Genomic DNA, 27,648 nt, shown 5'->3' with positions numbered 1-27,648 from the left:
AAGAACCAGAGTCTGCAATCCCACAACATAATCATCCTGCCGGGCTCTTACTCCCCTGACATCTTTTAAATACACCTGATACATGGAGGGCAGCAGTGAAGGCCCACTCTGTACTGGCTTGGAACGATGCTAAGGAGTTTATGCTTTAAGCAAGCACTAGAGAGCTCCCAAAGTCAAAAGGGGTATATTAGCACCGCACGCCAAAAAGATTTTTCTGGCCTTGTGCCTAATATGACTTGGAGAAAACCAGAGGATGAGGAAAACAGGATATTAACACACAGTCCACCCAAGACTCACTAAGACACTGGAGTTAGCTGGTAGCAATGGCTCCGGGGGAGGACATACACGAGGTATGCCAGGACAGGGCAGTGGAAACTATTCTCTGTTGAGCAAATAGAAGTTACAAAACCAACCAGAAGAATACAAATTAAATACATGGGGGAGGGTCTAGCTCAGTGGTAGAGAGCATGCTTAGCATGCAGGAGGTCCTGGGTTCAATCCCCAGTACTTCCCCTAAAAATAAATAAATAAACAAACAAACGAACAAACCTAATTACCCCCCCCAATTTTTTTCAAATGAAATACATTTCAAGCTAGCTATTAAAAACAAATGAATCTAACAAGATTAAACTGCGTAGTACAGGGAAATAAATACAAGGTCTTATGGTAGCTCACAGAGAAAAATATGTCTCAATGAATATATATATACGTTCACGTATGACTGAAAAATTGTGCTCTACACTGGAATTTGATACAACATTGTAAAATGATTATAAATCAATACAAAATTTTAAAAAAATGAATCTAGACATCCCTGGCACAAATGTTGGCAGCTTGACCAAGGGCTCAGACATTGAGTGATGTCTAAGGGAACCAACAGTTTGAAGTTACCTGAATAATACAATAGAAAGTGAGTAATGAAAAGTGAATCAACAGTTTGAAGCGAATGTAGACAACTTCTGGCACAAACTTTTACTATGAAGCTCTAAAAAAATTACTTCAACTCATATTAATAGTCAAATCAGCTCATTTTACCAAAATCCCTGAATTTCATTTTGATTTCATGAGTGGGCTCAGTTTGCATTCACTGAAGTCCCACTAGAAATAAGTCCACCAGCACCAGGGAATTATGAAATCAAAGAAGTCTAATTCCCCAGGAAAGTATAAAGTTTTGTGGAAAACAAGCCCAATAGCCCATAAAAATAATCTAAACCAAAAAAAGAGACAAAGTATTTTTTAAATGCACAGCAAGAACTGGCAATGGTTCTCACTACTGAATATCCCAGATACATGAGAAAAGTCCATCTCTGCAACCATTTCTTCCACAATGAGAGGGAACAGAAAAGACTTCTGTTTGACCTATGTACCACTCCTCCCTCTGAATACAGTCAGAAGTCCCAGGGTCACATGTGCAAGGTCAGGGGACATCACACAGAATCAAAACACTACTGAGGGCAGTCCCTATCGGTCAAGGAGCTGGGCAGACACATTAAAAAGATGCAACATAATATCAGGCTGCACAGGCCAAATGCCAAACCACAGATGCAAACAATCAGTACTACAAGAATTAAGAGGAATCCGAGCATCAGAGATAAGGCAGGGCCCAAGAGGGAGCACTGACTACTGAAGAGGAAGATAAGAATATTCCAAGAGGGAGGCAGATCAATCATCCTTCAGGAAATACACAGACAAAGAGACAGTGAGGAGTCACATATTGTAACAGGGAAAATGAAAACAGGAATAAAACTGGGGAAATACAGTATTAAAATTTATTTGAAGAAATTACAGCAACCATTCCTCTCCTCCTCCCTAAAAAAAAGGGGGGAAGAGGCAGGGAATAGGTTGTTTATCCTATTCCTCAAATGAAAAAGACTGATGTATGTTGGAAAGTACAGCCTTCCTTAGTTTTTAATTGCCTGATCAATTATTGAGAAAGGTGTGTTGACAGCCTCACTGGAAAGAAGAAAAACAATTACTGACACACCATTTAAAGCTGCCCTTTCCACAGAGACAGGCCCCCTGCAAGCGCACAGAATTCAGTCAGTAAGAATAAAGCTAACACTTATGGAGTCCTTCCTCTGTGTCAAGCAAGGAGCTAAGTGTAGTACAAGTATGTCTCCTTTTATCTTCACAGTGACCCTATGGGGTGGGTAAAAATACGGAGAAAGGTCTATGCTAGACTTAGTAAGCGAGTGTCTAAGTGCCTTGTTCAAGGTCACAAAACCAGTATGTGCGAAACCAACATGTGAACTCCAAGCTTGCCTGACTCATCACCAACTTGATACACATGGTAAAGGGCAACAGAAACACACCCACTCTATGCACAGTCTTTGCTCTTAGTAAACCATATACCCTCTACTGACAAAGACTCTCTGCTTGACCAAACCTCAACTGGGCATCTCTGAGTCCCTTCCCAACTAGCCTTCCATCTTGGACTTCTTGCTGAGTCCAGTTTTAGCAAGAATCCTGCTGAAGACAGTTTAGAGAGAATCCCCTACCCCTGATATCTGATTAAGGTCCTCGTCCTTCACCCTCGATGTCTAAGCCCTTGGCCTGCCTGTTACAAGAATCCTGTGCAAACACTTTAGCAAGAACCCCCTTACCCTTGATGTCTCCTATTAATAATTTTCCATCCACTGAACCCCTCACTCTGCTAGTTGGCTATAAATTCCCAACCATCTTTGTTGTATTTGGGTTGAGCCTGATCTCCCCCTCATATCCAGTACCCCATTACAACAGTCTTGAATAAAGTCTTCCTTACCTTTTAACAAGTGTCAGAATAAAATTTTCTTTAACACTGTATTATAGATTTCTGACTGTAATGTCAAAAGATTATTGTGAAATTTTAAAAGTGGAAATTGCCAAATAATGCAAATTATTTAACCAGCATGTAACCAAAACAATCCTTAGGATCAACTCCATTACTCTTTGTTATAACCAAGACGAATCTACAATAGAACTTTGTCTCTTTCACAGTCCATTGTCCTATTGTTATACGTTATTTTCCAGGTCCAACGTCCAGTATTCTAAAATCCCTGCATTCCCTTTCGGGAAGAACTGCAAATTCCATGCTGCTTCTTGGAAGAGTTTTAGTAGCAGGCAAGTTCATACACGCAGGTGAACACACCCACACGCACACAGCTCCCGAGACCCAAACAATACAATGTGTTAAGGCAGTGTTTATGACATGCCTTGAAGGTTTAAAAGTTCTACATGCAAAGATGAGAAGAGCTAAAAATACTTAACAGTATATGGAAAAGTACCTTACATACTACTATTATTTATTATGATTTCCCCTTAGACAAAGAGTGATAGACTGTGTTCAGGGTTTACATCAGGTCCTATGAATCAAAACCAGTCTTTGAGATGGATCTTAAGGCGTGTACGTGTGTGTGTGTGTATAAATCTATCTGTTTACCTACCAGTTTCTCCAGCTGTTTTGTTCTTCCCATGAGGCTTATATAGAACATACGAGCATCCTTTTACGTGGAAGTGGTCATTAATTTGTCTAAACCACCTGAAAATAACAAGGAGATTTGCTCACAGCAACAGTTCCCTAACAAAGAAGGCACTATTTCAATTCCAGAAAAATTCAGGCAGAGCCCACGTCTGGCATATCTACCAGCGCTTGGGTCCAAACAGCTGGACACGCGGTTTCCTATCAATGCACATCTACTGCATTATTCTTTTGCAGAACTAGAAATAAGGTATGGCTTCTAAGTGAGGGCTTTGTACCTCATAAGTGTTGTATTTCCGGTGAAAGGGCCGAACCTAATATCTTCAAATGGGGGTTGAAAGCCCAAAATATGCAAAGCTTCCTCTTGGGTGACAGCTGGAAGACTGCAAAAGAAACACTGTCTTTCATTCACAATTCCAGTCACATGCAGATATGACCCGTCTCCCTGCTACTATGGCTGTTTGACCTGCAAACAATTTTAGTCATATTTTTAATTTTTATTTTATCAGAAAGAATCTATGCATATATTTTAGTTAAAAGGCTATAACAAAACACAGCAGTTTTTTTTCCCCCCAGTTAATGAAAAATCTCTTATTCTTTAAAATCTTCCATTATAGAAAAAGCAACACCAAATAAACTTTGGAGTTTAGGGATTCCAATCAATGAACATACTTACTTTCCAGCTCCCATTGTGCTGTATAAGAAATTCCAGCAAGAAATTAATGAGGAGATACCACAAGACGTCTTATACTGTGGTCGGCTTATGCAGTACCTGAGAAAACAAAAGACTGTTTTCTTCACTTGAATGAACACAAAATATGCATATAGAAATAAAGCACTCATGGTAACTGAGAGGGTTAACATAATGAAAACTTTGATCATGTAAATCAAATTCATTTAAAGTATTTTTATTAGTAGTATACTTACTACATTACATACTATTAGTGTATTTAGTACGTTTAAAGTATATTTATTAAACACATGATAAATGTCTAACAGCAATAATCATGCATTTTAAAAAAGATGATTAAGTATGACTAACTACAAGTTAAAGTAGATGTTACCTAAACCAATGGAAAAAAATTAAAGACAGACAAATCTAGATACCAACGACTAAAATTGCAAGGTAAGTGTCTAGATGAGCTACGTATATGATTATCTGCAACTTCAGTTGTAGGAGTTCTTTATATATTCTGCATAATGAGCCTTTATCTGATGTATGATCTGCAAATGTTTTCCCCCACTTCATAGGCTGCCTTTTCACTTTGTTGATTGTTTTCTCTAATGCACCAAGTGTTTGAGTTTGACATGGCCCCCTTTGTCTATGTTTGCTTTTGTTACCTGTGCTTTTGGTGTCATACTCTAGAAATCACTGCAAAATCCAATGCCATGAAGCTTTTCCCCTATGTGTTCTTCTAGGAGTTTTAAAGTTTTAGGTCTTACATATATGTCTTTAATCTTTTTTGAGTCAACTTTTGTGTATGATGTGAAGTTAGGGTCCAACTTCATTCTTTTGCATGAGAATATCCACTTTTCCCAGCACCATTTTCTGAAGACTGTCTTTTTCCCCATCCTGTGGTGTTGGCACACTTGCAGGAGATGATTTGCCTGTTTACGTGATTTTTTATTTCTGAGTTCTGTTCTGTTCCATTGGTCTACATGTCTGTCTTTATGCCAGTACCACACTGTCTTGGTTACTGTAGCTTTGTAATATGTTTTGAAATCAGGACGTGTGTGGCCTGTGTTTCCCCTTTTGCAGTCACCACCTTCCCTGCAATTCACTGCCAACCTACTGGACACGTTGCTAGCATCCATTCAAAGACCCTTAGACCCTTATCCTCTCAGATTTCCTCTCTTAAGACCCCAGTCCTCAGAGAAGCCTTCTGGTGACCACTGCCTCTCCTGATGTTGGTTATTCATTCACACCTCCACTCATGCTGGGTGTCAATTTATCTGACAAATTTCCTGAGATATTTTACATTCTCCCCTCTTCTCAACAAAGACGGTGTTTTGTTTATCTCTGTATTCTCAGCCCACAGCAGAGGGTCCACTATTTATTAAATAAGTGAAAACATCTAATATTTCTAAAACCTCACACAAAAGAACTTGTAAAACCTCAAACCATAGATTAGTAATACTTAAAAACTATCATGAATTAAATTTTTTTTCTTTAGAAAAGGAACTATATCTTAAGGTAACCAAAAAGTCCCAGTTGGTAAGTGAAAGATCTTCTTAAAAGAATGCCAGTTCATAAAGGCAGAAGAAAGGATGGGATTCCAAACTATCACCATTTTATAACAGGATTCAGGCTGGGGTCATCAGTGAGTTTGGCTTAAACCACAGGTGAAAGACTGATGCAGACTTGGACGTTAGCCTGATGCCACTGTCACCCCATTGATTACTTGATGATTGTCGAGGAAAAACACAACTTGACAATGTTGGCTAAAGCTGTCACCACCCTAATCCAGTAATCACTCTTGAGATCTCTAAGATCAGACGACCAGACACAATATAGCTTCTGATGAGATGCAGTATGAAGGACATGGGGCCACCTAGGCAGTATTCTTGCCGAAACCGCTCACCCAGAATCTAACCAAGCTTCTAACTTTCAGTTTATATGTACTGAGGTTATACGAATAAAGCAAACAACTAGCAGAAAAAAAACCAGACCAATCAGGGGACAGTCGAGTGGAGACGGTTCCAGTTTAAAAGAGATGTTGGGGCCACAGAAAGCAAACACAGTACATGGTTCGTCGTGCGTCCTGCTTTGCACAACCAAGTGTGAAGACATTTCCAAAAAACTCTGGCAAATCTTAATTTAGCCTGGAAATCAGATACTCAGGAAATGTTGTTAACTTCACTAGGTATGACAGTGGTATTGTGGTTAAGCAAAAAAAAAAATTAAAATAAAAAGTCGATTTTTAGAGATTACCATCGCCTGAGGTCTAATACTTTCCGCTGCTTAATATCCTCAAGAGGAGAATACTGAGGCCATTCCCTTTGATGTCTTCCTTTCTTATCTGAAGTTTTTTTCTTAGAAGTTTGTTTCTTTACATTCCCTAAAACACAAGAGTATAAAATGAAGTAAGATGAAGTAAGCTTCCAAGGCAATACATCTAAGTAGGCAACAAAATTTAAAAGTAACTGCCGCTCGGTCTAAAAATGGTATTTGCAAACATACTGAAGAAATACACGTATCTGCAAGAATACCCTCCCCTGCCTTAAAGAGAGAGAGAATAAAAGCAAATTTAAACAACCATGAATGCCCTCTCCAATCTGGCTCTTGTATTCCAATTCCTGAACTAGTCACTTAGCTGGTAAAAGAATCAGTCACAAAACGTTTAGCCACCTCTAGAAAATCGAATTACCAACAGTAAAATACTTAACCAGACCACTTTCCAGAAAATGAATCCTTTCTATAAAACAATAAAACCACATTAATGAAACCCTGTTGAGAAAGTAAAAGCAGTAGATCCAATAATCCGATGACGTGATGTTTAAAAATATCTCCAGGCCGACAGAGACTGCAAAGTGGATTAAGAAGGATGCACACAAGTACATTATTAAAATGCAACTTTAAAAAAAAAATGCAACTTTAGCACCAGGAGCCAGAATGGAAAACAAAGTCTCCGTTCAGTGTGAGTATGAACCTATGTACGTATGTCTACATACATGTGTGTACACACACACATTCTCCAAAAGACACATAAGACAATTAACAGTGGTTACCTCTTAGGGGACAGGAAATTGAGAACCAGAAAAAACAGAGACAAAAGTGAAAACACTAGTCAGAAGAAAGCTGGAATAGCTATACCAACTGGTAACTAATATCAAACAAAGTAGCTTTCAGAAAAGAAATATTGCCAGGAATAATGAGGGATGCTCCATAATGATAAAAAGGTTAATTCATCAAGAAGAAATAAAAAGCATAAATGTATACACACCTAACAACAGGGCTTCAAATTACATGAAACAAAAAGCAACACAAATAGATTTGTAGATAGTAATTAATGTATATAAAATAGATAAACAACAAGTTCATACTGTGTAGCACAGGGTACTATATTTAATATCTTGTGGTAACCTATGGTGAAAAAGAATATGAAAACAAATCTATGTATGTTCATGTATGATGGAAGCATTGCGCTGTACACCAGAAATTGACACAACATTGTAAACTGACTATACTTCAATAAAAATATATTGAAAAGACAAAAAAAAATCAACACAATTAAATGGAGAAAAGACAAGTCCATAATCATAGTTGGAGACTTTCAGCACCTTATTTTCAGCAGTTGATGGAACAAGACAAAAATTAGGTAGAGACACAGAAGATGTGAGCAACATTTTTATATGCTTTGACCCCGTAAATAACTATAAAACACTACACCCCACAATTCCAGAATGCGCCTTCTTTTCAAGTGCATGTTGAACATTCAGCAATGGAGACCATGTGCTGGCTCATGAAACAAGTCTCAGTACATTTAAAAAGACTGAGGTCATAGGTCCTCTGTCCACAGTGGAATTAAATTAGAAATCAATACTTAGAAAAACCCTAAATACCTGGAAATTACATAGCATACTTCTAAATAATGCATGTCTCAAAGAAGAAATCACAAGGGAATTAGAAAATACATCAAATTCAATGATAATAAAAATAAAGTGTATTAAAATTGTGGACTGAAGTTAACACAGTACTCAGTGAGCAATTTAGAGCATTTAACACTTATAGTAAAAAAATCCTGAATCAAGAGGTTAGAACATGAAGAACAAAGTAAACCCAAAGTAGGTAGAAGGAACAAAATGATAAAGAGTATATATCAATGAAATGGAAAACAGACAATTGAGAAAATTAGCAAAGCTAAAAGCTGGTTGTTTGCAAAGACAAATAAAACTGATAAAACCCCAGCTAGGAAAAAAAAAAGAACATAAATCACCAGCATCAGGTATGAAAAAGTATTTATCACTAAACACCCTCCACGCGTTAATAAAGGGAACTGTTAGAAACAACTTTCTGTCAACGCCTTGACAACGTAGATGAAATGGACAAAGTAAACTTTGACAGAATTGATGAGAGTCAAGGCAACTCCATAATCATAGAGATTTTTAATACCCCTCTGAAAACCCCTCAGAAAACAGAAGAGAATACTTCCCAACATGTTTTAGGAAATCTGTATAGACACTGCGAAAAAAAATTATAGACCAATCGCCCATAAAAAGAGACACAAAGTGAATAACCCCCGACACCCCAAGAATTACATATTTACATAATATTCCATGAAACAAGTCGATTTTGCACATAAGTGAGTAGACGGATGGAGGTTTTACAAAATGATCAGACAAGACTAGCAGTGAAGTGCAAACCCCACTTCTGCCTCTTACTAGCAGTGCAAATTTACCCAAGCAACTTATGCCTCAATTTCTTCAGCTATAAAGACAATAGTACCTACCTCACAAAATCTCTGTGAGTTCAAAAGGAAGACATAGAGAGCATTAGTGCCTGTTCCAGAATCACCACATTGCAATTGTGAAGGTTATACCCTGCACCCTCTTAAATTGCACACAACCTACTCAGCGGTACCTGGAGAACTTGCTGACTGTTTGAAATTTTTAACAACAGAGAAGCCTAAATGTTATAGAGTCGAAAAGAAAACCAGATGTGTAACTGGGAAAAATGAATTCACATCCCTGCAAAACTATGAAATAGTAGTATGTTACTCTAGCCACCTCATTAACCATTTCTAAGATACCGCAAACTTAACTGTAATACTTGCATTTTACAGCATTCTTAGATTTTTTTCAAAGCTCTCTAAAAGCAAGGGTTATGTTTGAAGTTTCCAGTGGCAACACATTAATGTACTAAATGTCCTATGTCCAATATTATTTTTTTTTAACTACAGTAACAAACAACATGGTAGTGATGTCCCTTGCTTGGTATTATGAAAAGAAAATACGTTGAACAGCAAGTTCTAACAAGTTACACTGCTGGTCCTCTCCTTACTTTCACACGTGAACGCCATGGCTCCTTCCTTACCTGATTTGTGTTTCAAATTCGTGGTCACCCCATCAAATTCAGATTTATCAATTTCCCACGCGAGAGGTAGCTTGCCCAGGCTGTTGGATAAGTTTTCCAAGCTATTTTCTTCACTGTAGATGATTTCCGATGTACTGGTTGGGAGACTCGTGTATCTGGAGGAATTATTTCCCACAGATAAAGAGATACTATCAGGGAGGCAAGAAGGGCGGGTTGGATTGGGAGTTTTATAGATTGAGGTGGCCTGGTTGAGAAAGGCATAGTCTGAACAGATGGCATAGATTTTCTCCCGGGTGTGGGTCACTGGACAGCTCCACGGATAATGACCATCTCCTCTGGGACCCAAGCGTTCTCCTGAGGCACGAGGGCAGAAGGACTGGACGCCACCTTGCAGATTCTCTTCAGGAGACCTTCTCTCAGATTTGTGCTCACCATTTCCAGAATCGTTTGCCCTTTCTGTTTCTGCAACGTTAGGCATTGAAGGCAACAATGGAAGTTCTGTTATGAGGAAGAAGCTGCCACTCGTTCTATTTCTTGAAAAACAACTGTGGCGGTTGTTCACAGCGTTCTACAAAACACGTGAGAGCTGTCAAATGGGCTCCTAAGAAAAGAGGGAGGAGAAGGAAAGATCAACAACCCACCAGACGCTCCAAAAGCCCTAAAAAATATTTCCAGGGTTTCCATATATGCCTCATTCAACAAATATTTCATTTTACAACTTCTATACCCCTAAGTCATGATCACTGACCCCCTGCTTTATGGAAAATTATTTTAAAATGATGCTTTAGGATAACAAAAAAGACAAATAACTCATTTTTAAAACGGGCAAAATATTTGAGTAGCCACTTCTCCAAAGACAGTGTAGAAATGATCAATAAGCACATAAAAAAGATGTTCAGCATCAAAAGCTATCATGGAAATGAACATCAAAAACACAAAAAGATACACCTCATGTACACCAGGACAGCTCTCATCAAAAAGACAGATAATAACAAAGATTGTAGAGGACGTGGAGAAATTGAAACCCTCATACACTGCTGGTGGAAATGCAAAATGGTTCAGTGACTCTGGAAAACAGTTCCTTAAACGTTATACATGGAGTTACCATAGGATCCAGTAATTTCACTCCTAGGAATATACCTAAGAGAAATGAAGACATATGTCCACACAAATGTTCCTAGCAGCATTACTCATAAAAGCTAAAAAAATGGAAACAACCCAACGTCCACCAATTGATGACAGGATAAATAAAAGGTAGTATATCCATACAATGGATTATCACTGGGCAATAAAAAGAAACAAAATACTGATGCAAGTTACAACATGGGTGAACCGTAAAAGCATTATTCTAGGCGAAGGAAGTCAGTCACAAAGGATCAGAAGGGTTGAATTCCATTTATATGAAATGTTCAGAATAAGTGAATCTGTAGTGACAAAAATGAGACCAGTGATCACCTAGGGCTGGGAGGCAGAAGCAGGCTGGCTTCTTTTTGGAGTAATGAAAATACTCTGTAACTGACTGTGATGATGAAAGCACAACTCTGTGAATATACTAAAAGCCACTAAATTATACACTTTAAATAGGAGAATTGTATGGTGCGTGAATTATATCTCAAGAAAGCTGTGCATTCATCCCCACAATTGACTATACCTAGCAGTAATAAACTTCTGACCAGCCTCAGGAAAAAGTGAGTTTCTAGTATACACTGATTTCCTTTGCAAAAGAAAACGAAGAAAAGTTTAATGGCAACAGAGGGCATTCGAGGAAGATGAAGAATTACACAGAAGGAAGACCTTGGAGAATCAAACCCCCGCACGTGGCACAGAGGTGCCCGGCCAGGTGAGCTGGCCTCAGGGCTCTCGCAACAGAGCAGCACTTAAGAGATCAAACCCACCCTGGCTGACCAGTTTGACTTTTCCAAGTGAATCTCTCTGCCTGTTCGCTCACTGAAAAAATTAGAAACGAGAATAATTTTCACAGGTGACAGGAAAACGACTACATAAAACCTATCATTCAAATACTGAATGACAAAAACCTATGAGAGAGGCGATGAGAAATACCAGAAGGTGGCTCCCCCAGGGGCCCTGGCTACCCTCAGTCCGGGAGGAGAAACCAGGAGAGGTACCTCCTGTCCTTTGGGTCATGTATGGAACAGAGCTCCAGACAAGGAGGGCTCCACAAGTCCCAGAAAAGATTTCCTTTTCATTTTTAAAGAATGCTTTTCTCTATTCAAACCCTCAGGTGGTGATTTTGCAGTACTTTGGCAGAAGGTATAGTTCTCCGCAGGAGGAGGGCTGATTTGGCAAGAGCTTCACCACCCAAGGTGGACCCCACAGTGGGCTCACTTGGGAAAGTTTCCTTTTCTTTTTGGCCTGGAAATGCTAGGAGCAGGGAGAGGGGTCTCTGGACAGGAAGCTTCTATGCTTTGTCCTTCCTCCTCACCTCTGGTGTGGTAGTGACCGTCCAGGAAGATTCAGAGAGGAGCTCCATACTGGAGGTTGTACAGGCCAGACTCTGGGCTTTTCCGAGGAGTCCGTAGCTAGAGGGAGGTCTTATTTCTGGCCTGGGGTGTCTTGTGGGTGGCTGTAGGGTGGGGCACGACAGCACAGGGTCCGGGAAGGGGCAGTGAACAAAGGGTACTGGAGTTAGTCTGGTGGGAGGGAGACAGAAATGTTCCAGGCCCTGCCCTGTTTATCTCTTCATCTCAAGCTTAGTTTCCACTTTTGATGGTGTCCTTCCTCAGATTAAATGGAATTTGGCATGTGGGACCAGCTCTCTGCACGGCAGCATTGGGGGTTTTGAAGGATGCTAATTTGGAACATATATAGGAGAATATTCCTCCCTGAAACACGGGGAAAGGGAAATCACTACATTTGTGTATAAAAGGTAGGGCTGAGTGTCCTGGATGCTAGAGACAAGAAAGAACATAGTAATTGATTAATAAAAAGTTTAACAAGTTTTGTTTGTGTGTGTTTGGGGTTTGTTTGCTTTTAAAGAACGGTCACTATACCTCCCCCCACACCAAAAAAATTATAAATAAATAAATAAAGGTCACTAAATGAGAATGATCTCTTTGGTTGCACTTCTACCAAAAAAAAAAAAAAAAAAGCTCATCAACCAAAGGGCATGTTTTTATGTCGATTTTCAATTAAAGCCAAGAGCAAACTTGGAGCTGTACAAAAACTTTCTCATCTGAACCACTGTTTATAGAAATTTCTCTTAAAAGTGTATGTAATATTTATAAATTTTATCACCTAAGTAAAACAAATTACAGAACAATATTGCAAAATACCAAAAGCCAAACACAGAAAAGGAAAACTATCCAAATCCCATGACCCAAACACTACTGATGCTTATTTCCTTTCCTTATTATCTGTCTGATCCATGTGCCTTCTCCCCACAGCACTGGGGGCTCCAGGAGGCCAAGAGCACTGGTCTTACTGCGTCCTCGGGGCTTCTTAAAAGGGACGAAGCACAAGTCATTACTGATTACAGAATCATTGCAGACGCCCATGACTGCATTATGTTGTAATCACAGCCTCAGGAGATGCCGAGGTACAGAGGGGCAGTTTGTCCCTCCACTAAATGGCCTGCAAATCCCATCGTTTGGTCACATCTTGCACCTCCTTTTGTCCCCATTTTTATAAACCACTTCCAATCCCATTCGCACTCCTAGCTCCTCACCCACTCCTGTGAGTTGACATTTCTAACCTGACTTGCGGGTGGAAAGTAAACTTCATACATATATATGATTGTATAACTTTCCTGCCTAAAACCCTCTGATCCTGGGACAAAGAGCCAACTCCTTGCCTGGCCCTGATCTCTCTCTTAACCTGCACCTCACTCTCCTCTCCCCATTGACTACCTTTCCGTTCTCTGAATACGGCCTCCTCCCACTTTCCTTCCTTTATTTAGTGAATCCCCATTATCCTTCAGACCAGCTCAAATGTCACTTTCAGGGGGACGCTTTCTCTGCTCTTCCAACTAGGCCAGGTCACCCTCTACAAACTCAGCACCTTTCCTTCACAAGTCTTACCAGGGTGCATCTCTACATTATGCGTGTGTGAGAGATAAATGTCTGCCTCCTCTAAGCCTGGTTTTCCTGCCTACTGTATCCCCAGGGCCCAGGATTTGCAGAAGTCTGTCTCATCAACAAATATTTTTAAGTACCCGCATCATGCCAGGCATTATTGTAGGACCAGGATTAAGAGCCTAGATTCCAGGAGGGCTTCCCAGGAGTGGCCTTACATCAAGAGCTGGAGTTTTAGACAAGGGGACTCTTTTTCTCCTCCCTGGTTCTCATCTGTGCCAGTAAGTGAGGCGACGCTATATTAAGATTTACTAGTAAGAATGACTGCAGGATCTAAGGCTCAATTTAATAATTTACTCATAATATCGTATCAAAAGTAACATAAAAAAAAATTAACATAAGTCTTGGTTAACTGTGCGCAGCTTTAAGTGTCCCGCTGGAGTAACGATTTTTAAGTCACTGGAATGAACTGTTCCCGTAAAACATCTGTAAGGCCAATATTCATGGCCTAGGTTGCATTCTTCTCTGGTTATATTTTAAACCCTTACTTTTAAGCATCAAGTTTGCTTAGAGAACGAAACATCTTAAAAAGTCTCTTCAGTAAAACCTTCCACTATTGACAACTATTAAGATCTACATTCTGCACGGAAGGCCGCTGAGCCGCAAGGACAGGTAAGGACTTACTAAGAATGGAGTATGTCCCGGAGGGCCAGACGGGCTAAGCCCCACCGGGTCTGACCTCGGTCCTTCCCCGCCAGACCCCTCCCCGCGCCCTCCAGGCCCCTTCCTCGGGCAGACCTGAGCCCCTTCCCAGGCAGGGGCGCCGGCCTACGAAGGATCCCGGGGTCCTCCCGCGCACCGGCCGGCGTCGAGCCCAGGCTCCGGGGCAGGCGAGCGGCGTCCCCACCGCCCTCCTCGGCGAAGCTCGCGGCGCCGCGGGCTCGGAGGCCGCCGGGACCCAGGCCGCAGTCGCGCAGGCCGGTCCCCGCCGCGCTCGGCCGCGGTGTGCGGAGGCGGCGCCGGCGGAGAGGAAGGAGCGCGGCGGCGCCCCCTGTCCGCGCCGCTCGGCGGTCCCCGGCCCGCGCGCCCACCCGAGTACCGCGCGTCCCCGCGTCCCTGTAGTAGATCCTCCCGGCCCCTCCTCCCGCCCGGAGGAAAGCCGGAGTTCGCGGGGAGAGCGAGCCGGCGGAGGCCGGCGTGCGGCCGCCTCCAACTCGCCCGAGGGCCCGGGAACGCCCCCGATTCAAGCTGTTGAAGGCACGATTTTGAAACCATTACTAATGACAATTGCCAAAAAGGAAACAGTCGAGAAACGCCCCCTTGCCTCCTTCTCCCCGCCAGGCCTGATGTGGCTGGCGGTGCCACCCGCCCATCAGAGTTTTAGAGGCAGCTGGCAAGGTCGAGAGAAGGAGGGAAAGGGAGCAGGGGGCTCCAAGTACGATCGTGACCCGTCCTGTGACCGCACTGGCCCCGGGGGAGCGCGCAGGGGCGAGGGGACGGCCGCCACGCGCTCTGGGGCCAGGCCCTGCCGAGCGTGCCGTGGACACTGGCACCGGGCGAGAGCCACCGGTATCCGCGCCCAGCCCCCTCCCCCCCGCCCCGAATCGGGCTTTGTTCCCGAGACGACTCGTCCCTTCTCTCCCTAGCGCTTCCCTCCACCATGCGGCCCAGCTCTTCACCCCACTTTTCCCCGGGAGGATGGGCACCCACGCAGTGGCATCCGTTCGGAAGCCACCGGGCTCCGGAGAGGCCAGGGCCCACAGCCGCGCAGGCGGCGTTGGCGGCGCGGAGAGCAGGCTGAGGCTGTAGGCCGGGCCCAAGGCTCCCCAGTGCCGGGCGGAGGGCCCATCGCTCAGGGCGCACTGCCGCTGGCCGCCACCTCGGCCCCTGCCCACAGCTCGGTGTACCTCTGGCCTGTCTGGTGGGGTCGGGTTGCTGCTGCCACGGCGGAGCCCGGCACCGATTCGAAATCACAGCTTCGAGCGCGCGGCCCGCGACACGCCTCCGGTTACCCTGGGGCTGGCGTCTCTCGTCCCATCGGAGCGCGCGGGGACAGTGCCCTGACAGCTGTGCCGGGCAACCGATCGTCAGATATCATTGATAACACCTCCCTTTCATCGTGTTTTATACCTGCCCTCTGCACGAGTGGAGGATATGGTGACAGTTTTTTTTTTTTAATCTCAGCTGTGCCCCTCTATCGGGCATCTACTATTTATTTGTCCCCTGACCGGAAAGTAAATAAAAGAGTGAGAGATGATAAAGCCTGCGGAATTTCCGCTAGTCCTGGCGCGAACTACACGTCCCAGGAAGCCCTGGCGCCCGGACGCGTCTCCACCCCGCCATCCACTTGGAGAAGGCTTTACTCAGCCCGGGCCGACGCGCGGGCCAATCCCCTCGCCCTGCACCTTGGGCTGGAAGCTGAGGCGGATTCGCCCCCCAATGATGCTCCAGTTACAGAAGCAGCGTAAGTTTGTCATTGTCCAGAGGAAGAGGAGCAACGTGGTTCTTGCCCATTTCAGCAGAACTGCTGGCATCCTTCGGCTAGACCAGCCAGAGCTCCGGTTGTGATTTTTCTGGGGAGACCCACGCTGCAGTCCAGACCAGCAAAGGACCCCTCTTGGAGCCGCGTCTGCAGCTGCGATCGGCCGACGTGCCCCTGCCCAAGCCGCGGCTGGCTCCGTCCACCTCTTACCCTTCATTTATCCGTGGATCATTTTGAATCCATCTTGTAAATGTTTAGCATTTTGCTGCTTTACTGCTTCTTTCTGGGGACAGTTCCAGCCTTGGCCGAGACCGGCGGAGAGGGGCGACTGAGCCCGGAGAGAAGCGAAATATGGGGACCGGGGCTGAAAGCAGCGGTCGTCCTTCCCGCGCGCTATTTCTATATTCAGGCGGTGGACACATCAGGAAATAAGTAAGTCGAGAAATGGCTCGCCGACTATTTGGGGATGCGGTTCAAACTTACTGTTTCTTCCCTCAAGTATTATCCACCCAAGAACTCATTTCTAAATAGCAGTTTAAAATCCAGGACATTTGGATGCTATTCACATCTGATTTTAACAGTCTTACCCCGTTCCAGTCCATTTTTCTCTGTAGCTTTCGAAATAATTTTGAATAAGCTTTTCTCCTGGCTGTTTTGATAGGGATTCCCACATGGCTGGAACAAACCCCTGCACTTTGCTGGAAGTACTTTCTGAGTCCTTCTGCATAAACTGTTATAAGGATTTAAACCCACTTGTTAGAAACTGGTTGGTTTCAGCTTTCTCTGGTGCTGCCCTCTGTTTTTAGGTAGACATGCAGGTAAGCTGCTTTGAAACTGTAATAGAGAACTACAGCACTATTTGCAACTTTATAGTTGAGAGGGAAAATATCAAAATGTGAATCCCTTGTGTGTTTGTTACAACTTTATGTCATTCCATGGAATTCAACAATTAAAATTATACTTAAAAATTTTTATAGCATTCACGTACTTCTGAAATGACTACCTTTTTTGTGTGTGTGTGGATGCTGACTACGTATATTTGGCAGGCAAAAAAATCTTAGGAATGTTTTCCAAAGCAAAGAAAAGGAAGGTTATAAATTTTTGTCACTTGGCTATAAATAGTGCAATGGGAGAAACTAAATACCATCTTAATCTTAACACCAAGAGCACTCACTCAAAAGAAAAAACTTTTTTACAGCATCACTTACATGATATACCACCTCGTAGCTTTTGCCCATGGCTGAGCATGATTTACAATACTGATTTCTTAACGAATCACTGAGAATGATTTGTCAGAAAATCATTATCTTTAGAGGCAGTATTTGATCACAAATTTCCAGATGTGATGGGCATGAAGTAAGTAGTAGTTTGATGAGACTGTGTTTATATATGAAATGCGTAAGTGTAAGTATGTTCTGTTTACATAGATTAGTAGTCTTAACATATTCCCTTGCAATTTTCTTTTTTTCTATATATATTTACATATATATATATAGTTTTTTAATTGAAGTATAGTCAGTTTACAGTGTGTCAACTTCTGGTGTACAGCATAATGCTTCAGTCATATAGGAACATAAATATATTCATTTTCATATTTTTTCGCCATAAATTACTACAAGATATTGAATGTATTACCCTGTGCTATACAGTATGAACTTGTTGTTCTTTGCAATTTTCTAATGAAACTGTTTTATATTATCTTGGCCATTGTCATCCTCTTCTTTTTAATTTTTTTAATGTCTGTTCTGTCATATTCATTCTGGTACTAAAAGCATAAGGACAGAGAAGCAAACATGTTAGGGGAGGATGTGGGAGAGAAGATTAAGGTTCACAGACTGGAGAACATAATCTTTGTACGTTTGTTAAAATAATCTTTATATCTTACTGTTCTTCCCATCACAGATTCACATCTTCTCCGGGTGAAAAGGTGTTCCAGATTAAAATCTCAGCACCAGATGAGCAATTCACTAGAGTTGGAGTCCAGGTTTTAGACCGAAAAGATGGGTCCTTCATAGTAAGATACAGGATGTATGCAAGCTACAAAAATCTGAAGATAGAAGTAAAATTCCAAGGCCAACATGTAGCCAAATCTCCATATATTTTGAAAGGTCATTTGGAACATAATTTTAAAACAACAGTATTTGAATACAATAATGAATGTCTTTCAATCAATAAAAACAAGTTAGCATGCTATTTTTCTCACTGAAAAAAAAAATGCACATCTCCTACTTGAATGGAGAGTCCTGGTAAAAGAGAGAAATGCAAGATTTGAATGGAAATTATAATTGGCTAAAGAGGAAAGAACATATTGATAGAGAATTTGCTCCTTGAAGACACAACATTAGCAAGAAGAATCCAGCCATATACACACGGTCATAGATGGCTCGCTCTTAATTAGAGATGTGTGATTTAAGTAACCAACAAATGTTATTGAAATTTGATCAGTCACTTCAGAAAGAGAGAGAGTGGAAGTTGACTGGTTTTTTGTCTTCGTTTCACTACCAGTTTTCCCAAGAAATCCTCTGATGTGTTCTGACAGAGGATGAGAGTACAGCTTTCTTACCTAGAGCCGTATCATTTCCTCTCAGTGGAGACGGCACCCTCAAATACTAGAAAAGCAGTGTTTGTACAGACACACACATCTTCCTTGTCCGCGTGCCGCAAGAAAGGCAAATGTTTCTCAAAAAATGTCTAGATGTCTTTCCCACACTCCACCAGGACCACCTCGTACCATATAACCTGCTGAACCTTAAAAAGGTATCCCAGTGTCTACTACTGCCTGGGTCAGGTGACAATCTGAGAATTAGAAGAATAAATGACAATAAAATGTCAATTCAGATTCTGTTAGTATTATATTATATTAGTATTATTTCTGTAAATGTAATTCATTATAATATTAGTGAATGAGTGTTTTGCAGATTACTTCTTTATAATTCTTCACAAAAATAGCAAACACAGGAAGGAGGCTTTACCTGTATTGACTGTATTACCCATTGAGAAGAGTACCTTAGACACTTTAAGAACTTGATTGTATCATAGACCATTGAAATACTAATTTCTTATCATTTTTGTCTTTCATTAAAACACTTACTCCTCCTTTTTTATGTTTTACCAATGTTTGGTTATTCTTAAGTACACAGAAGATAAAGAATAATGGACTCTGGTAGCCACTGAGAGCAGAAAAGTAGTACCATTGGCTTTCTTTTGAACTTGTACCAAGAGGGCCTGACTGTGAAAATACCCTAGGACTTAACTGTAAAGCGCAGTCAGAACAGACTTGTTAGCGATACCACAGTGTAATAAAAATATTTTTCTTTTTAAAATATTTTTCCCATCAAAACGCCCTTCCCATCTAGGCAAAATGTGTGAAGTCCTATTATGGGTATTTGTTACATGTTTCAAATGCCGAGTGAAGTTAATACTGTATATTTTGTTCCTCGTGTGTCATTAGGGCCGGTTTACCATGAGAATTGTGACTGTCCTTTGGAAGACAGTGCAGCCTGGCTTCGGGAGATGAACTGCCCGGAAACCATTACTCAGATTCAGAGAGATCTGGCACATTTCCCCACCGTTGATCCAGAAAAGATTGCAGCAGAAATCCCGAAAAGATTTGGACAAAGACAGAGTTTATGTCATTATACCTTGAAGGATAACAAGGTACAGTTCATGATCGAGGTTTGCTTGTTTGTCTTAGTGATTTTGGCTTTGACCACTTGACTACAACCAGATATGTAGTTTTATTAAAACATCACTCTGCGGATCACTGAGATCAGCTTTATCTCAGTGAAGTCAGCCAGTTCTCTTAGACTAACAGAATAAACATTCTATTCTCTTCCAGGTTTATATCAAGACTCATGGTGAACATGTAGGTTTTAGAATTTTCATGGATGCCATACTACTTTCTTTGACTAGAAAAGTAAGTATTTCTTTTCTATTCTCGCCTATGTATAATGGACAGTCTAAGCCCAGGTTCTACAATATAATTTTTAAAAATAAAAATAAGAGAAATTTCAGGGGGGTTCTGTTCTGGAGCCTGAAGTACCGTGATAGTCTTCTGAGGTTTTATGTCATGTAGGACACCTGTGTTAGTCTCCTAGGAATGCTGTGACAAAGCATGTGAACTGAGTGGCTCAAAACAACAGAAAGTTGTTCTCTCACAATTCTGGAGGCTAGAAGTCCAAAATCAGGGTGTCAGCAGGGCCATGCTCCCTCTAAAACCTGTAGCGGGGAGTCCTCTCTAGGCTCTTCTAGTTTCTGGGGGTGTCAGCAATCCTTGGGGTTCCTCAGTTTGCAGGTGCACCACTCCACTCTCTCTGCCACCACGTGGCATCATCCCTGGGTATCTTCACATCTTCCGTTCTTCTGTGGCCACGAAAGGCCGTGTGCTCGAGCCAGCCTTTCCCAGCTCACTGATAAATAGAAGGAATTATCCGATTGAAGAAATGTGAATCAGCCCTTGGCTTTCTTTTCCCAGGTGAAGATGCCAGATGTGGAGTTTTTTGTTAACTTAGGAGACTGGCCTTTGGAAAAAAAGAAATCCAGTTCACACATCCATCCCATCTTTTCCTGGTGTGGCTCCACGGATTCCAAGGATATCGTGATGCCTACCTACGACCTGACTGACTCCGTTCTAGAAACCATGGGCCGGTGAGAGACCCGGGTCGAAGAGACCCAGAGCCTTGGTTTCCTTTCCTTGGTGAGTTCTTTCCCAGTGACCTTTGCGACGTGATGATGCGGGGGAAGAATCTGTTGCACTTTCTGTCTTCCAGAGTGAGTTTGGATATGATGTCTGTGCAAGCTAACACGGGGCCTCCCTGGGAAAGCAAAAACGCCACAGCTGTCTGGAGAGGGCGAGACAGCCGAAAGGAGAGACTTGAGCTGGTGAAACTGAGCAGAAAACACCCGGAACTTATAGATGCTGCTTTCACCAACTTTTTCTTCTTTAAACATGACGAAAGCCTGTATGGGCCCCTTGTGAAGCACATTTCATTCTTTGATTTCTTCAAGGTATGATATCATCTGTGGCAAATCCTTTCTGTTTTTCCAAATACCTTCATTTTGGGGAGGGAAATCGAGGCCTGTAAATTACAAGGAGTGGGAGAGGTGAGCGCAAAATGTAGTGAACTTCAAGGCACGGGGCCCCGGACACTGTTTGGATAACCTGGGTTATGCTCAGTTTCTAGACCTGACATTAAATACGCATCAAGGGAGTTTGGGACCTGGGTAGAGCTCTGATTTGTCCCCCAGCCGACCCTCAAGAGTAGCACATTTTGGCTCCAGATCCTTTTTTGTTAATAAATACATACAAGTGATTTTACAAATATTTCTCCCCAGAGCAATAGCATCACAATGGTCTAAAGAAGAAATATAAACCAGGTGTCTCTTATCAGTTTTCTTTTGGTTTCCATTTGCATGGAATGTCTTTTTCCATCCCCTTACTTTCAGCTAGCTCTGAAGTAGGTCTCTTGTAGACAGCATATATATGGGTCTTGTTTTTGTATCCATTCAGCCAGTCTGTGTCTTTTGGTTGGAGAATTTAATCCATTTACATTTAAGGTAATTATTGATAAGTATGTTCTTATTGCCATTTTGTTAATTGTTTGGGGTTTATTTTTGTAGGCTTTTTTTTTTTAACTGACTATACTTCAATAAAAAAAGAAAAATCTGTCTTCCCTTAGGTTGTAGCCTTAGGACAACAATTTTATAATTTTATTGGCTGCTCCAGCCTTAGCCTCATGGCCCCTTTGTGAAATTTGGGAGAACATCAATATACGCCTTTAGGTGCAGGTGTGCATATTGGATGCAGTAACACTCATCAACTGGTGGAGGCCAAGGGCAAAATCTGGCCGGTTTGTATCTGAGGATAGTGAGGCTTTATGTGTGGAAAGAAGACGAGAATAAAGAGAGTGGAAAAAGAGAAATTTAGTGAAGGCTCTTATCCGATATTGCTGTTTTGCAGCATAAGTATCAGATAAATGTGGACGGCACTGTCGCCGCATACCGCCTGCCATATCTGCTGGTGGGCGACAGTGTCGTCCTGAAGCAGGACTCCATCTACTATGAACACTTTTATAATGAGCTGCAGCCCTGGAAACACTACATTCCGGTTAAAAGCAACCTGAGCGACCTCCTAGAAAAACTTCAATGGGCAAAAGATCACGATGAGGAGGTAAGGTCAGTCTCTTTGTAGCCCAATATCATGGGTTCATTTTCAAGGTCCTGTGCCTGGGGAGCATTCAGGATGCTTAGATGTAGACCCTCACCTGTAAATGGGAAGCCACCTCTCCATGGACAGCACAGTTCCCTTCAGGGTGAACACAGGTGTTGTGACTTGGTTAACTGTCCACCATGCACATGAAACTAAAAGCTAAACCTTGGCCTTGATCATGCTGTCTTCTAGACAGTTTGCCCTGAGCCTCTAGCACTGCTTCACTCTACTCACAGTGTGAAAATTAAGATGGCCAATATGGCAGGAGGAAAACTGACTGTGCAATGGATTAAAATGAGGGATTCATGAAATAAGATGAAAATTGTTAAGCAGTGCATTAAGCTTCATCTTGAATTTACAAAGTTATTGTTACTTCATTTAATGTTTACCTTTTCTTTCCAAGAGAAGCTAATTCCAGAAGATCCAATATGACTTCTCAGACTTTCAAAACTTCTCAGAAACATCCCTTTAATTGGAACAAACATATTCTGTTAAATGTTCCCTTTATCACGTAAGACCCCAAAGATATTTTCCCCACTATTTTCCCACTAAAATGTACTCTGAAGATCAGTTAGCATGTGTCCACATGGGGAAAAGTATGTTTCATGAAAGGGATATTATTTTTGTTCCCATAGGCAAAGAAGATAGCAAAAACAGGACAAGAATTTGCAAGAAATAATCTCATGGGTGATGATATATTCTGCTATTATTTTAAACTTTTCCAGGTCAGTATTTTCTAAGAAAGTAGACATACAACTTGTAATGGTCAGTTCTGTTAATAGCAAGGAATATTTCACTTAATTTCTAAAAGTGAATGAATTAAAGAGGTACGTGTATACCTCTGTAGGCAAAATCAGGGACAAATATCAAATAATAATGAAAATAATAGGAAACCAAAGATCAGCTAATGGAGAATGCTACAGCATTGAGAGAAAAGTATCACTGTTAGGAGCATATAGTATGTGGTGAGGAAATTGGCGTCTGACCCTCCAAAGGTACTGTGCACGGATCTGTATTTCCTCTTTGCACAACTTTGCTGCTGCCTCACCACTTCCTTGTCTAAACAGTGCGAAGCATGTTTGGACTGGTTGTACTGACCCCAAATGAGCCATGACTTTTCTTGGAAAATATTTTCATGCATTTAAGGATTGTAATCAAAGCATATCTGACAATTTGAAAAGTTCTTTAAAAAAAATGCTCTGGGAAACAGGTACTTTGCAAATAATAGTGCTAGATCTAAGTTAAGATTTTTTTTTTAATTTCAGAATTGAAAATATTAAGCCCCCAGTCTTAGACACTGCTACAGAACAAAATTGGTCTTTTTCTGGTCTGCACTGGCCCCTCCCCCTTTATAACCTTTCCTAGGGGATGTGGAAATGTGTAGACTGATGGAGCCAGGGGGGTTTACTATCTGAATTCCTAAAGACCCACAAGGTAGAGTTCATTCATTCAACTCAAGTATAAGCATAAGCACCTGGCCTGGAGCCCGGCACAGAGCAAACACATGAGGAACGAAGGTGCAGCTGAGGCTGTACAAGACGTGGTGGGTCCAGCAGGCATGGTCAGTCCTCAGATTCTCAGTCTAGGGAAGATAGTGAGCACAGTTATTTTCACTACATGGCAGAAGGTGGAAAAACACACACACACACACACAAAACCATACAAGTCATATAAATGAAGGATGGAATAAGCAGTGGTCTGTTACACTAGGCAGCCCGTGCCCGGAGGACAGCGGCTTCTCAGAAGCTCTGTGGGGTGCTTAAGTAGGGAGGACCTTGCCCATCACAACTTGACACGTGAGTGAAATGGACCGCATTCGAGCAAACTCCAGCGTATCGAACTTGCTAAGCGTTATATCAGACATGCTTTTGTACTGTTGCCGACACAGGAATATGCCAGTTTACAAGTGAGTGAGCCCCAAATCCGAGAGGGCATGAAGAGAGTGGAACCACAGACTGAAGATGACCTCTTTCCTTGTACGTGCCACAGGAAGAAGGTAACCAGAGCTGACCTTCTGACCCACGTCAGAGTAAGAACTGACAGTGATCTAAGTCCTTATTCCTTAACTCATTCAGTCAGGCAACAACTATCCGAATTCCTCTTGGCGCCTCCAAGCAATTCGTTCTACCAGATTCAGATATAATAGATCCCAAAGAGGCAAAAGACGGGCGCTAAGATGCAGTGAACTGATAACACACGGGGCTCCCAGCAAAGCGGAGGGAAGCCTGTTTTATTGTGAGAATTCAGATCAGATTGAATAATTACAGTTTGTGAAGTATTTTCACACGTGTCATCTCATAGCCTCATCTCCCTGTAAGAGAGCTTCTGCCAAATTCATCATCCCAATTTAGAAATGAAAAAATATATAACCATGATTACTCATGTGAACAGATTATTCATTTGAAAGCAGTCTCTGTTGCTACCACCACATACTGATTTCCTTTGTAAGCGGCAGATTCACGTATGGACTTGCTAGGCTGAAGAGGACCTTAGCAGAGGTCACTCAGTAAATGCCTTCATTTTACAGTTAAGAAAACCGAGCCCAAAGAAGACTTTAGCTCAGAATCCTCTATCTGGATTATAGCAAAACAAGGACCCAAAACCAGTGTATCATTCTCAAATTGTGTGCATAGTAGTGTAGAAAGACAGTGTGGCAGGGGAGGGTTGTTTTGATTATAGTTGTTTTTTGCTTAAAGGAATATATGTTGTATAAAATTATGTATATATTCATATATGTAATATGCTGGCTTGACATTATCCCAAGCAACCTCGTCAGATCTCAGAACAGACAAACTCAAAACGGTGACTTTGAACCCAAAGATGATAGTTATTACATCTGCCTCTCAAGGGGGTTTAAAAGGAACAAGGTGACTCCTAGTCCCTGTGGTGTGATGGAACCAACTTTTATGGGCTCACTGATTGTGAAATTTAGGAATTTTGCACAGCAGTTAAGTGTTGGTAGCTTGGGATCCACCTGGTGGGAGTATTTACACCATGACAACAGCACATGATACGAATCAGCTTTGTTTTGTTTCATTTTGTTCTGGTTTGTTGGAGGACTGCTCTGCCGCTAACTGGCCCTCAAGCAGTGCACCATCAGCGCGAACCCCTCTCAGCGCTGTCGGACCATAAAATCAGTTAAAGCCAGTGACGAAGCAGAAACTGCCAGAAATGAAAGGGACCCCCATCAGGTTCCCCATCAATGTGACTTACCCTTGGGTGATTCCAGGAATAGTCCCAGGTCCTAAAAGCCTCTAGCAGTAACTTGGCTATTTTTTTCCTTCTTTGATCTTTAAGGGAAAACAATTAAGAAACTAATGTAAGTCATCTAGACTCATAGAAGACTTCTTGATGTTTCTAAATATTATTTCTTAATTGCAGACCAAAGATGAACTCTAATGGGCAAAATACCTTCCTTTCAAATAATGGTGCTCTGAAGACTCTTCTTAACTGAAAAGAAGAAGAATGTCTTTTAAATATTAATTCCATGGACAATGTAAAATCTGCTATGTGATTGCTTGGATTATAAAGATATGTTCCTTCTTATTATGCAGTATTCCCGTGACTGTCCTTTGAAGCACGTTTTTAGAATTTTATAATAAAATCACTTTTATTTTAAAAGCCTGTGTTGTGCTAGTCATTAGCTGTGTTTGGACCATGGAGCAGTAAAAAGAGAGGGTGTCTGGATCCTGGACTCAGTGCGAACAAAGCATCACAGAAGCCGCCACCTACCCAGACACGTGGTTCACATGACAAAGCACTAAACCTCTGTCTTGTTTACACTATTGTTTTGGATAATCGGTCACTCACAGCCAACCCTAATTCTAATGATTCTGACAAGGCCTTTCATAACCTGCCCTCTGCCTTTTTTTTTTTTTTAATTGAAATGCAGTCAATTTACAATGTTGTGTTTGTTTCTGGTGTACAGTGTAGTGATTCAGTTATACACATATATTCCTTTCCATGTTCTTTCTCAATATAGGTTATTACAAGATACTGAATATAGTTCCCTGTGCTATATAGTAGGACCTTTTTGTTTATCTGTTTTATGTGTAGTAGTCACTATCTGCAAATCTCGAACTCCCAGTTTATCCCTCCACACCTCCTTTCCCTCCTGGTATCCATAAGTTTGTTTTCTATGTCTGTGAGTCCGCTTCTGTTTCCCCAGATCTTTAATCAAATCCCTCACCGCTTCCTAATATGTACCCTCTAGTCCAGCAAAACCAGTCCTTTAGTGCTGCTTCAGTGTTTTGTTCCTTACCTTCCTTGTAGATGCTTTCCCTTGGTCTGGAATGCCATGACCCTCTTCGTCTGGCTTAGATATGCTTCAGTGCTCGTTTCAGGAGTCATGCCCCTGAGTCCTCTCGTCTGTACACTCGTATCATTGTATTTACCATGCTGTGTGGTCGTGATCCAAATCATTATTTTTCTCCCTGACCAGGTTTTAAGCAACTATACACTCTTCTGTTTAAAAAAGTGCCTGCAACTAGAAAGACTCAATAAGTAGTGAATGGATGAATGAATAACTGAATGAAAAATTACCCTGGAATGTGATTAAGGGGATTAAGCAGAAACTAGAAATCCTAACACTGAACCATAACGTATGTCCCCACAAATTCGTTTCCTAGTAGTTTCCCTTCCACCTGTCTTCCAGTTAGGTCATCTGTTATAAATTTTTCAAATTGTGGAATGTATCATATATACAAAAGGCTATAAAACATATGCAGCTTAAAAATAATTCTAAGAATACACCCATGTAACTACTGACAAAGATTCTTTGCTTGGCAAATTTTAATCAGAATCCTGAACCTTCTAGTTCCTTCTGTGCACTTCCATTTAAAGTCTAGTTTCAGTAAGAACCCTGCTAAGTCTGTGTAGCAAGAATCCCCCATCTGCCATATCTGATCACTCTCATCATCTAATCTGGTTCCTGGTCCTCCTCTGTCCCCCCAGGTGACGTCTGATCCCTCCAGCACGTCTTCAGTAAGAATCCTTTTAGGTCAGATTAGCCAGACTCCCCCCACCCCCGCAACCCTGGATGTTTCCTCTTAGTAATTTCCCATCCACTGCCCCCCACCCTGCTCCTCAGCTATAAATTCCCACTTGGCTCTGCTATATTCAGAACTGAGCAGGTTCTGTCCTGAGATCCCTTCTCCCCTTTTGCAATAGTCCTGAATAACATCTGTCTTTACCACTTTGACTACTGTCCAGGTCTGGTTTTGCTTTGACACTACCAGCTGGGTTCAGAAATAGAACACTGCTGCTTCCCTGGGAATGCCTCGTGTGTCTCACCTGCTCCCAGTTGGCCATTGTTGTGGTGGCTGTGATCATCTTTTCCTTGCCCTTATGTATCATTATTATTATTATTGTTTTAAAAAGAGGTACTGGGGATTGAACCCAGGACCTCTTCATGCTAAGCATGGGCTCTACTGCTGA

At 41.9% G+C, this 27,648-nt stretch overlaps 2 protein-coding genes across 5 annotated transcripts in view; one reads left to right on the top strand and one right to left on the bottom strand.

Annotated features, from left to right (window-relative positions):
- BIVM (basic, immunoglobulin-like variable motif containing) overlaps window positions 1-15,566 on the bottom strand; it is a 55,320-nt gene extending 39,754 nt beyond the window's left edge. The window contains exons 1-6 of one of the 2 annotated variants that reach the window (XM_072976513.1): window positions 15,430-15,566; window positions 9,492-10,092; window positions 6,390-6,516; window positions 4,134-4,229; window positions 3,736-3,840; window positions 3,423-3,517 (exon numbers count right to left, since the gene is read on the bottom strand). In XM_072976513.1, the coding sequence (XP_072832614.1) occupies window positions 3,423-3,517; window positions 3,736-3,840; window positions 4,134-4,229; window positions 6,390-6,516; window positions 9,492-9,969 (901 nt within the window). In that variant the 5' untranslated portion in view covers window positions 9,970-10,092; window positions 15,430-15,566. Of the gene's footprint in view, window positions 1-3,422; window positions 3,518-3,735; window positions 3,841-4,133; window positions 4,230-6,389; window positions 6,517-9,491; window positions 10,093-14,320; window positions 14,634-15,429 lie in introns of those variants that run through there. The other variant, XM_072976514.1, reaches the window with a different exon arrangement.
- A 370-nt stretch (window positions 15,567-15,936) lies between these two features.
- Window positions 15,937-25,833, top strand: POGLUT2 (protein O-glucosyltransferase 2). 3 transcript variants are annotated; one of them, XM_006208302.3, is made up of 10 exons: window positions 15,937-16,436; window positions 17,907-18,112; window positions 19,456-19,661; window positions 19,843-19,920; window positions 20,479-20,651; window positions 20,774-21,011; window positions 21,964-22,173; window positions 22,848-22,937; window positions 24,101-24,208; window positions 25,594-25,833. In XM_006208302.3, exons 1-10 carry the CDS (start codon window positions 16,255-16,257, stop codon window positions 25,609-25,611), a joined length of 1,509 nt encoding a protein of 502 aa, XP_006208364.1. In that variant the 5' UTR covers window positions 15,937-16,254; the 3' UTR covers window positions 25,612-25,833. The 3 variants fall into 3 exon arrangements, with proteins under 3 accessions (XP_006208364.1, XP_015098180.1, XP_031540254.1); XM_015242694.3 differs by having other exon boundaries at window positions 15,949-16,436; window positions 24,101-24,241; XM_031684394.2 differs by lacking the exon at window positions 17,907-18,112 and having other exon boundaries at window positions 16,303-16,436; window positions 24,101-24,241.
- The last annotated feature ends 1,815 nt before the right edge of the window (window positions 25,834-27,648 follow it).

This window comes from Vicugna pacos, chromosome 14, assembly GCF_048564905.1.
Source record: "Vicugna pacos chromosome 14, VicPac4, whole genome shotgun sequence".
Taxonomy (NCBI): domain Eukaryota; kingdom Metazoa; phylum Chordata; class Mammalia; order Artiodactyla; family Camelidae; genus Vicugna; species Vicugna pacos.
Note: the sequence above shows the minus strand (reverse complement) of the source record. Positions and strands in the feature narration are given on the sequence as shown.